This window comes from Echinops telfairi, unplaced genomic scaffold (genome assembly GCF_000313985.2).
Source record: "Echinops telfairi isolate 266 unplaced genomic scaffold, ASM31398v2 ScPeMD7_655;HRSCAF=1070, whole genome shotgun sequence".
NCBI classification, from domain to species: domain Eukaryota; kingdom Metazoa; phylum Chordata; class Mammalia; order Afrosoricida; family Tenrecidae; genus Echinops; species Echinops telfairi.
In genome coordinates this window covers 12,079,266-12,090,544 of record NW_022104553.1, presented here as the reverse complement: position 1 = coordinate 12,090,544, position 11,279 = coordinate 12,079,266, and the positions used below count along the sequence as shown (strand labels likewise).

General features: G+C 52.7%; 1 protein-coding gene across 1 annotated transcript in view; it reads left to right on the top strand.

The window, feature by feature from the left end:
- VPS52 (VPS52 subunit of GARP complex) overlaps nt 1-10,574 on the top strand; it is a 13,724-nt gene extending 3,150 nt beyond the window's left edge. Inside the window, exons 7-20 of the mRNA XM_004711742.2 lie at nt 269-419; nt 695-795; nt 905-1,037; nt 1,155-1,212; nt 1,541-1,674; nt 2,048-2,203; nt 2,296-2,414; nt 2,647-2,770; nt 3,046-3,141; nt 3,224-3,331; nt 3,696-3,761; nt 9,256-9,367; nt 9,570-9,688; nt 9,876-10,574. Coding sequence (XP_004711799.1) covers nt 269-419; nt 695-795; nt 905-1,037; nt 1,155-1,212; nt 1,541-1,674; nt 2,048-2,203; nt 2,296-2,414; nt 2,647-2,770; nt 3,046-3,141; nt 3,224-3,331; nt 3,696-3,761; nt 9,256-9,367; nt 9,570-9,688; nt 9,876-10,022 — 1,624 coding nt within the window. The 3' untranslated portion in view covers nt 10,023-10,574. The remainder of the gene's footprint in view (nt 1-268; nt 420-694; nt 796-904; nt 1,038-1,154; nt 1,213-1,540; nt 1,675-2,047; nt 2,204-2,295; nt 2,415-2,646; nt 2,771-3,045; nt 3,142-3,223; nt 3,332-3,695; nt 3,762-9,255; nt 9,368-9,569; nt 9,689-9,875) is intronic.
- The last annotated feature ends 705 nt before the right edge of the window (nt 10,575-11,279 follow it).

The window sequence follows — 11,279 nt, the reverse complement described above, 5'->3', positions numbered from 1 at the left end:
ACGACCATCACAAAGCAAGAGACCCGAGAACTAGAAAGGCGAGGCTCACCACCCATTTATCCCTCTGCCTTTCAACCAGCCCCACATGTGATTATCGGCCAGGCTGGCACAATTAACTAACTCAATGGCGAATCCAGGAAACTTTGTACATAGTGTCTGACCGCATGATAGAGTGCAAAAGACGCAGGAGACAGAGGCAGTGTGGTTGCATGTAGGCTAGGATGGCTGGGGTGGCCACCTAACCCTCCTCACTCTTCCCCCGGCCCAGGGCAATTCTGGAGGCCCCAGTGACGGAGCCCATCTTCCTGGAGCAGCTGCAGGAGCTCGATGCCAAGGCAGCCGCAGTCAGAGAGCAGGAGGCCAGGGGCACAGCGGCCTGCGCAGACGTCCGAGGGGTGCTCGACCGGCTCCGGGTCAAGGTGGGGCGTGGGGGTGGGTACCCCCGAGACTGCTGGGACGAGTCTCCCTCACACCTGCATCTGGATTTCCCTGGCAGAGCTCACCGAAGTTCCACCTTAACGTCAATTAGCATAGATCATTTCGGTTTCCTTTGGGTCCCCCTGAGAGTCTTCCGGGACACTGAAGAGTGGTCCTCCAGTTCTCCTCCTCGGCTCAGCACCCCTCACTCTCCCGCACTCCGCCCGAACAGGGAGGGTCTTGCCACTTCATGGCGTGCTTGGTTCCCCGGATCTAGGCTGTGACGAAGATCCGGGAGTTCATCCTCCAGAAGATTTACTCCTTCCGAAAACCAATGACCAACTACCAGATACCCCAGACGGCCCTGCTGAAGTACAGGTCACGTACCACCGGAAGAAGGGCACAGGGCGGCTGCTGGGCTTCTGAGCATCCCAGCGAGAGCACCTGGTGTCTGGGCAGGCGGCCTGACTCGACTCTGGCCCTCCAGGTTCTTCTATCAGTTCCTGCTGGGCAATGAGCGAGCTACGGCCAAGGAGATCAGGGATGAGTACGTGGAAACACTGAGCAAGATCTACCTGTCCTACTACCGCTCTTACCTGGGCCGACTCATGAAGGTGCAGGTGAGGCCAGGGAGGGCATGCCTGGGCACACGGGCTGGGAAGAGCCATGTGGAGAGGGGATTCTTCCTGGCTCTGGGAGAAGAGACGGCCACCAGCCCTCTTTCCTGTTGTGTCTAGTATGAGGAGGTGGCAGAAAAAGACGACCTGATGGGCGTGGAAGATACGGCCAAGAAAGATATCCTACAACTGCAGGGCCCTCGCACCGGGCCCTTGGGAGTGGGCAGCCCGCCGGCCTTTGGGTGTAGGACCCGTGAGCATCTCGGGGCGGGCTTCCCTCCGCCAGAAAGCTGCATAGAGGATTTTAGCACACAGCTTGGGCCTGTGACCTCAGAGGATGTGGATGTACCCTGAAGGCCCTTCCCAGGGGCCAAGTCCTGGGGCTGGGAAAGAGGATGGGGGGCTAAGGAGCAGCTAAGGCCGGGCCTGGCTGGTGGGGCCCCGGAAGCTTCGAGTGTTGGGGCCCAGCTGTGGTCTCATGGTTTTCCCTGACTGACCCTTCCCACGATTCTTCTCGAAGCCATCGCTTCGCAGCAGGAACACCATCTTCACTCTGGGGACCCGTGGCTCCGTCATCTCCCCCGCTGAACTAGAGGCCCCCATCCTGGTGCCACACACAGCCCAGCGAGGCGAGCAGAGGGTATGACGAGGCGCAGGCTTCCTCCACAGAAGGCACTCTGGACAAGGGGGCAGGAGAGCACCTCCCCTCCTGTGTGTCAGACCAGCCTGTGTGCTGTGGTCCGAGAGGGGTGGGGACTATTGACTTGAGAGGGGAGAGATAAGCTGGGGGGTTGGGGCAAGTGTTGAGGCAGATGGGAGGGCCACTTCCCCTGTCCCTTATTCCCCCCACCTCTTCAGGGTCCACAGTCAGGGCTTGAGTCTGGTGGGCAGGAGAGCAATGAGAAGGGTCTTGGCCTCCTAGTCCCCAGGTGTGCTGGGTTGCTGGCCACCCCCTGGGGATGAATGTTGGGCTCCATCGCCCCTGCCTCTCCTCTCTACCTCTCCCGCCCTAGTATCCATTTGAGGCCCTCTTCCGCAGCCAGCACTATGCCCTCCTAGACAATTCCTGCCGCGAGTACCTTTTCGTCTGTGAATTCTTTGCTGTGTCTGGCCCGGCTGCGCACGACCTCTTCCATGCTGTGATGGGCCGGACACTCAGCATGACCCTGGTAAGAGCCCTTTCCCCCGGCTCCTTACAGTCCAAACACGTGTGTTTGTCCCTCACACCCATCGCTCGCAATTCTCTGTGCTCGAACCACAGAAGCACCTGGAATCCTACCTGGCTGACTGCTATGACGCCATTGCTGTTTTCCTCTGTATCCACATTGTCCTCCGGTTCCGCAGCATTGTGGCCAAGAGGGACGTTCCCGCCCTGGACAGGTCACTGAATTCCAGTCCTTGGGCACTCAGCCTTATACAACTGCCCCTGACCCTCGGGGCTCCTGCTCATCTGACATCAGGGACCTCTGTTCTGTTCCTCTGCCCTGACAGCTGGACTACTGCTTTCTGAGTCCTCTCTCACCCCCACCCCCACCCCCTTCAGACCCCCTCCCCTGCCGTGTTCCCCCCCACCCCACCCGTCAGCTGACCTCCCATCGCTTTAAGTCCACAGGTACTGGGAGCAGGTGCTTGCCTTGCTGTGGCCTCGGTTTGAGCTGATCCTGGAGATGAATGTCCAGAGTGTCCGAAGCACTGACCCTCAGCGCCTGGGGGGACTGGATACCCGGCCCCACTATGTGAGGGAGGGCCGGGGTTCCTGGAGGGCTGGCCTTCAAGCTCCACTGTGGGGCTTGGCCTTGGTTCCCTCGTGGGCCTGGCTGGATACTTAGCCGTACCGGGAGGGGCCGCCTCGGAGTGGGCCAGGCTTAGGGTGGGTTGGGACCTCTTAGGAAGCATTAGAGGTAGGGCCACCGGGAGCCCGGTTGGCTGGCTTCAGGGGGATTGGGAGGTTGCATGAGTTGGGCCAGGAGGGTGATAGGATTTCTTTTCCTCCCTCCGTCCTTTCACCCAGATCACACGCCGATATGCCGAATTCTCCTCTGCTCTTGTCAGCATCAACCAGACAATTCCCAATGAGCGGACCATGCAACTGCTGGGGCAGCTTCAGGTGGGAGAGGGCAGGCCAGGCCTCCTGCAGCGCCGGCAGCCCTGGGAGGGCCTCCTCACGGCCCCCTTCCTGGCCTTTTCAGGTGGAAGTGGAGAATTTTGTCCTCCGAGTGGCAGCCGAGTTCTCCTCCAGGAAGGAGCAGCTGGTGTTTCTGATCAACAACTATGACATGATGCTGGGCGTGCTGATGGTAACAGGCCCCTCCCTGTGCCCCGGCCCAGAGCTCTTGGTCTCAGGGCAGAGAGGACGCCTCCCTTGCTCAGTCGTTGGTCCCCGCGGTCTAGCACCGTGTCTGGCTAAGTCTGAAACCCACTGCCGTCAGGCGGACTCTGACTTATCGTGACCTTGTAGGACAGACTAGAACCGCATCTGTGGGCCCCTGAGGCTGTAAATCTTCGCAGCCTCATCTTTTACCCACAGAGCGCTGGTGGGTTCAAACTGCTAAACTGCTTTCAGTTAGCAGCTCAACGTGCCCCGGGCGGCTTTGGCTAAGTCTAGTCCATGTGAAGTGAAGACGATCCCTGAGTGAAGAAGGCCTGCTTTGTCCCCCTCAGGAGCGGGCGGCCGATGACAGCAAGGAAGTGGAAAGCTTCCAACAGCTCCTCAATGCTCGGACACAGGTAGGAGGGTGCTGAGGCAAGGCGAGTTCCACGGGCGCGGGTGGCAGTTCATAGCCCTCAATGCACACATTTAAATTCTGTTGGCCTTGAGAACCCTCACAGCAGAACATGTGTCCCCAGTTTCTGCAGGAGCACTCCGCGTTGTACCGCCATTCTCACCCCCCTTTTCTACATGGCTCACCCCATTAACTCACTGCCGTCTGACTTCTGGGTTTTTTTCTTTCTTTTCTTTAAGCAAAAGGGAAGAAAAGAAATGTATTGGAGCCCATACGGGAAACCCTAGAGGGGCCCAGCACACCCTACTGTGCAGGCTTGCTCAGCAAAGGGTCACACCATTCGCTGTACCCCCATGTCCCAGAGGGACTCCCCTTGAGTCAAGCCCCAAAGCCAGGACTGGCGGGGTGTGGGGACGCCATCTAAGCTCTCATGTAACCTCTCACGTGGCTTTTTGTCAGCTCGAGCCCATACAGGTGGTTCTTAAAAGAGCATGCTATGCAAAGCGACAGTTTTACTGGTTAAACTAGAGAATGTACTGCTGTCCTGTTTTACATATGTCCACGTCTTCTTTTTCATTGCTGTCTACTATTGTATTGTGTGACTGTCCGTATTCCTCAGTCAGTGGGAAGTGGGTTTGCTTCAAGTTTTTTTTTCCACTAGGAGCATTGTTGTTTGAATTTTGATATGTCTCTTTCAGCACACCCAGATGTTGCGAGCCTTTATCAAAAATTTCTCTTGGGACCAAAGTTTATTAGTGGTTACCAGGGGTGGTATGAAAACGATATGTGGATATCATCAGAGTTCCTCTGCCACCTGAGGGGGAGGTCATTAACATCAGCCAAGTCTGATTCCTGAGTGGAGGCGACGTAGCTGCTCTCCAGCCTCTTGACCAATTCTGCCACCACTCCCTCGTGTAGCACGCTGCTCCTCTGGCTGGGCTGGTCATTCGTTGCAGCGGCCACGGGACACTCAGGGACACCCAGGGACACCCACGATCACAGAGAGTCGATAGGGGAAGTAACCAGTTACCATTCAGGATTAAGAACAGCACGCTGTGATCGGGATGGAATGAGGAAGCCCAGAGGCAGTCTCCCTTCTGCATACAGAAGAGCCCTGCAGCGCGCCTCTTGGGCCCCTCAGCACAGTCTCTCTCTCTCTCTTTAGATGTGTGTGTGTGTGTGTGTGTGTGTGTGTGTGTGTGTGTGTGTGTTTCTTGTGATTTGGGCGAGTTTGTGTAGCAAATTGATTTTTCATTCAACAGTTTATAAGACCTTTTGCTCCAATCTTGGGCTTCAGCTCCCCCTCGGGTTCGGGCTCTGCCCTGCTCAGTCAAATGCGACCAGATCCTCGGCTTTGAGACTGAGTGCCCAGATGCAGCCCCACTCCGCCAGCAGGCCTCTTGCCCTCACACTCTGGGGGCAGGCATGCCAAATGTACTCATCTTCCTGTGTGGGCCAGGAAGCCCACCTCACTGTTTTGCTGGCAGTGTTTAGGACAGTACATCTTAAAAACTGAACACCTGTGAGGGACCACCTGAGATTGACAGCATCAGCAAATTGCACACCGCACACGTATTACAAACACTGAGATGGGCAGAACTCAAGACCACGTACAAGGTGTCACAAGTGGACCCAGCGTGGGGCCCAGCAAGCAAGTTGGACAAAAGTAGGGAGGTCCTATTACACCAGCCTGGTGGTGGACAGTTAACAGGATGTTTGTGGACAGAGGTCTGTCTACTTTTTCTCAATGTGTTGTTTGAAATAAGTGAATTCATTGGGGGGTGGGAAGGACATCCGAGGTGTGGTTCCCTGTAACTTAAATATGCCCTAAGTCTGAGGCTACCTGTGCAGCGTTGACTAGTTGGATAGAAGTGGGACATCACTTGGTATCTTAAACATTTAGAATAATTGAAATGTAGACTCACTCCTTTAGGACTTACTGGTGACGTGGACCACTTGTTATCACGTACTGATCCTCTTTCTCCCTTATTGTTTTGTCTTAAAGCCTGTTACGTCTGTGATATTAGCATAATTCTGCCAGCTTTATTTTGGTTGTTATTTGCTTATTATAGATCTTTTCATTCTTTTACTTTCAGTCTTCTGTGGTCTTACATTTTAAGTATCTTTTGTAAATACCATATACAAGGGGGCTTTAAAAACTTTGTGGAGAAATGGAATTAAGGGATAATGGATATGGCTTAGTTTTTCATAACTTATCTGTACGTATTCTTAACAATTGAAAGAAATCTCCTCTGTGAAGCATCCATTCAGTCCTTTGTTGATGTGAAGGGGTTCCTTAAAAAACAAAACAAAAAACACACCCCAGAATTTCCCCCCAAAAAACTATGTATTTAAGTTCATGAATTCTTGTTTTTGTTTGTGTGAGTAGGTCTTCATTCCACCTTTCTCATGAATAGATAGCTTTGCTGCTTCCTTGTCAAAGTCTAGGTTAACACTTTCACATTTAGATATTTAAGCCATAAACATCTGACGATTGTTCCTTTGCAGGGAACAGGGCCTTCTCTGGCTTCTGGTTTGGGGCACTCGGCAGTTTCGCCACCTAGTGTCTAGATGTGAATGTCTCTCTCTATCACTTGATCGCTGTGGTTTCCTGGGTCTTTAGATTTGTGGTTTTCATTATTTCTGGAAATTTCATCATCAGCATCTCCTTACACATCGTTTCTCCTCCATTCTTTCGCGTTCTCTTCTTCTGGAATCTGACTAGTTGGTAGGTTAGATTTTCCCGTGCTGTTCTTTCATTTTGAGTAAAACACACATGCGATTTGATGATACAGGAAATAGATCTACTCCACCTGGACAGTTAGGGGACCCAGAGAGAATCAGCGCTTCACTAGCCTCGATTCTGTAATCCCACAAAGACACACCTAACCAGTGGACCCTGCCGCGAGCCGCTGACGTGTCACAGGATTGGCCATAGGGCAGGGGCCAGCTGTGGTCAGTGCCCCTGTCCTCCTTGAGATTGGCTGCGGATTGGTATTGTGTGGGAAAGCTGGGTCCCTCTGGCCACTCCTGTTGTCAAAATGTTCTCATACATACTTTTGCTGTGCAGGAAGCTTAAAGTTTACCCAAGGCTAGACCAGTGCTACCCAGTAGAATTACAATTCGTGCCACAGATGTGAGCCACCGAGGTGATGTTAGGCGTTCACTAGGGACAGTGACCACGGCCACCGGGGCTCAGACACCAGCTGTGCGGGTGATGCAGGAGCAGGTTCCACCACCTTCTGTTGTGCCTAGGTCAGCGTGACTGGAGCCAACATGATGGCAGCTAGCAACATTAGAAAAGGAAAAAGAATATTTTGTAACTCACCACGGAGCCCCAATAGCTTATAATCCAGTAAGTGCTTGGTCACTGACTGCAAGGTTGATGGTTCGAGCTGGCCCAGCAGTTCTGCAGGAGAAAAGCTGGCGCCCTGCTACCGGAAAGACTTCGGCCTATCAGCTGGGCTCCCTGTGAGTGGGAATTGACAGCACCTGACCCTAATAACACACCTACAAACACGACCCTTTCAGCTTCACGAACCCTCAGCCACTCCTCACAAAACTGCACCTGTAGCAACTCACAGTTTGATTTCCTCCGAACCTACATTGTTTCCTTCCAGCTCCACTTACTTGAAGTGAAATTCTACTATCATCACCACCTCATCTGGATCAGGAGTTGTTTTAAAAGCAGAGCCATAAGAGGAATGTAGCACTCTTTAAAAATGAACAACTAAGTATCACTTAACAATGTAGTACTCAGATCTCCTCAGATAATCTCATAAATTACTTTACAGCTAAATCAGAATCCCCAGAAAGTCCATCCGTAGGTATTCTGCATGCTATCTCCATCTTTGCCCTTCCCACCCCCTTGGCAGTTATTTGTGGAAAAACCGGGTCCTTTTCCCACAGCAGGATGTGTAATCTGGTTCTTGCGGCTTGCATTCTGTGGTAAAGCAAGACTGCTCCTCCGTCTTGCGTATGTCCCTTAACCAGCTGCCTGTCTCATCCGATGGAAAGGTGTGATCAGACTCCAGGAACATTCCAGAGCCGGTGTGCTGTGCTTGCCCCAGAAGGCACATCGCGTCTTCTTGTTCCTTATCCTTCAGTGAGCCCAACTTAGATGCACTGATTACATGCCAGTGGTGGCGCTGTGGGTTAAATGCTGGCCTACTAGTGGACCAGCCCTCCCAGGAAAGGGAAAGGAGAGGCTATCCTCCGGAAGGACACCGGTTCGGTCACTACCAGTCAGAATTGACACGAGTGATAAGGGAGTTGACCCCGTGGTTGGGCTTGGGACTTTTTGTCTCCAAACATCTCAAGTGTTCCTAGCTCCTTCTGTGTGCTGCATCCTGAGTCATCCCATCAGTTATAAATTCCAGTTCACTCCGTCGTTCTTAAGGTATTTCTGAAATGCTCCTGAACCTGTTGACGTCTTAAAAATTTCAACAATGATTTTTTTTCATATCTTAAAGAAAAATCCCACTGTTTTTCAAGTGTGCTTGTTGCTAATAGTTCTTGTTGATTGATTACCTTTGTGTTTGTATCATTGCCTTTTAAAAAGATATTTCCCCCCAATAAAATGATTTTAAAAACTAAGTCTTCCAACATACGTGGGGGGTGGGGGGAACATATTACAGAAAAAGATATATGTCACACACAAAAAAGGTATTTCCAACAATATACACCTATATCTGACCGTCTTAATAGTGGCAGTTACTGCAAGGCTAAATCCATTGCTCTTTGATCCTGCTGATTTTTGTGGTGGCTGGCATGTTTCTGTGTCTGGCCATAGTCGAGTTCACTGCTTGAGATTTTTTTCCCTCCCGAGGAAAGGAAGCCTCCTACTTCTACAATAGCGAGAGGTTATCACCACCCAGGTCTACCCTGACACCTCTTGAGGGTTTTGCAAGAGACCCAAGACTCAGCCTCCCGCTCAGACTGGTGTCAGACAGACAGCTGCCGGCAGACAGCAGAGTTATCATAACCATTGGTCTTTTCAGTGCTGCCTCTCTCCCAGCTGCCTGGCCCTCGCGCGCCAGTCTCGATCCCATTGCTTTCTTTCTCTGCCCCTCGCGTCAGCTGAGTTTCCTGCTTGGTATCGTTTTCCCCTTTTTCAGGAGACGCTTGGAGACTTCCTCTCCCTGTGCAAGACAGGAGCCCGGTGGCAATAGTGTGTTACGGGTTGAGCTGCTCACCACAAAGTCATCAGATCAAAACTACCAGTGGGCCCCACACGAGAAAGACGAGGCTCTCTGCTCCCGGCATGAGTTATCGTCTCGGAAACCCACAGGGACAGGTCTCCGTCGTACAGGGTCCCTATGAGTTGGAATCGACTCGATGGCAGTGAGCTTGGGTTTTAGTGTGTAAGATCAGCAATGTGTTAGACTTGTTCTTTCCAGAGGTTAGCTATCTGCAATGGGACTGCTTCTATGCATCGTGTGAGCCCTGGTGTCAGAAGTGGGACATCTGGTTTTGTGTGTCTGTACCTGTCTCCCCAGGAGTTCATTGAAGAGTTGCTGTCACCCCCTTTTGGGGGTCTGGTGGCATTTGTGAAGGAAGCGGAGGCTCTGATTGACCGTGGACAGGCTGAGCGGCTTCGAGGGGAGGAAGGTATGAGGATGGTGTGGTAGTGCCTTGGGCAGCAGCATAAGACAAGAGTGATGGGCTGTACGGGGCCTGAGAAGAACAAGTGAGAAGGGGTCAGTCAGAAAGGGGCTAGATGGTAAGGATGGCTGTGTGTATTAGGAAGAACTTACTGGGGTGGAAGGTTGCCCAACCTACTTTCTCTCTAACACTTTCTTTCTGTTATCAGCCAGAGTAACTCAGTTGATCCGTGGCTTTGGTAGTTCGTGGAAAACATCAGTGGAGTCTTTAAGTCAGGACGTAATGCGGAGTTTTACCAACTTCAGAAATGGAACCACTATCATCCAGGTAACGTATAACTGCCAGGCACCATTTCCGTCCTACCCCCAACATTGACTTTTGTCCCCACCTTTCCCCTGAGTTCAGCCCCACCCTTGATGGTCACCTACCAGTGCTGGCTCAAGTTCTGTGCATCTAAACCATCATCACTCGCACTGTACCACCGTCTGATGCTTTCCAAACCTCCTCTGAGCAGGGAGCGCTGACCCAGCTGATCCAGCTCTATCATCGCTTCCACCGGGTCCTGTCCCAGCCACAGCTGCGAGCCCTCCCCGCCCGGGCGGAGCTCATCAACATTCACCACCTCATGGTGGAGCTCAAGAAGCACAAGCCCAATTTCTGACGTGCTGCTGAGCCCCGGGGTCTGCCCGCTGTATCCATGGACTTCGGCACCCCTCGTCTTCACCTGGGCTCGCCCCCCTTCCAGTTCTCCCCTTGCCTCCCAGCCTCTTGACTCTGCCTTCATTCTCTGAGCCCTAACCCAGCAAGATAAGCTGGGTCCCTGGCCTTTCTGAGTCTCCTCCTGTCTTCAGGCTTCCCAGGACCACTGCCCCTGGACTTCCAAAGTGACCTTTGTGTTTTCACTTTGTCACATACCCCCCCCAACACCCCCCCCCCATGGTGACCTCTTCTCAGTACCTGCCTCCATCTCTGACCCTCTCCGCTCTTGTCACCATGTCCTGAGCTGTGAAGCCTCAACCCTTGGAATTGGTGGCAAGGAACGATTGTCTCCAAGTCTTTTTTTAAAAACAAAACAAAACTCAGAATGATTTCTTTAGCTCTTTGACGTTAGATGTCAGCACAAACTGGAACACTAACCCATCCCCGCCTGGCCCGAGACTTACTCCAAGATCAGCCTGTAATAAACAATAAATATTTACTGTAACCAGAAAAACGTCATGCTTGGTAAAATGGGGTCAGTGAAGACGAGGCACGCCTTCAAGGACAGGCATGGACACAGTGGCTGCAGCGATGGGCTCAACTAGCAGCAGTTGTGAGGGTGCCGGAGAACCGCGGAGCACTTTGTACAGTGATATAATGCGGTCGCTCCTAGTGGGGACTGACCCCAGGACCCCTACCCATTTCACATTTCTACACTCCTTTCTTCCTGAGGGCCTTCACCTGGCCCCAATCTCGGCCGCAGGATCACCTTCCCTCTCTGCCTCTGGTCTGGTGGGTGTCCAGAATGAATGGGCAGGGACAGAGATCTCTAAGCTTCTAGATACTTCTGGTGCTGCATTGGTTTTGAGGCCAGGGGAGTGTTTCACCGGAAGTCACCTGCTGTAGGAAGGTCGTCATCACCGATTAAAATGTCCCCTGCAGCAACGGCGGGCAGTGTGCAACCTCTGGCACCGTCCCAAAGGCTGTCTTGGGACGAGCCCAGTACTCGGCCTTCAGACATTGCTGCTCCTGCACCAGCCCTGTGCCTTCTCCGGCTGTGGCTGTCCTGGTGCCTGCTGCAGGGCTGCTACCCTCACACCCAGAAAGGGAAAGCCAGCCGGTTGGCAACTTATTCACACCATCCAGGTCTGGGTTTGATCCGGAGCCGCGTTCCTGTCCGTCTCATTGAACCCAGGTTTTAGACGAGAGATAAGAGGGT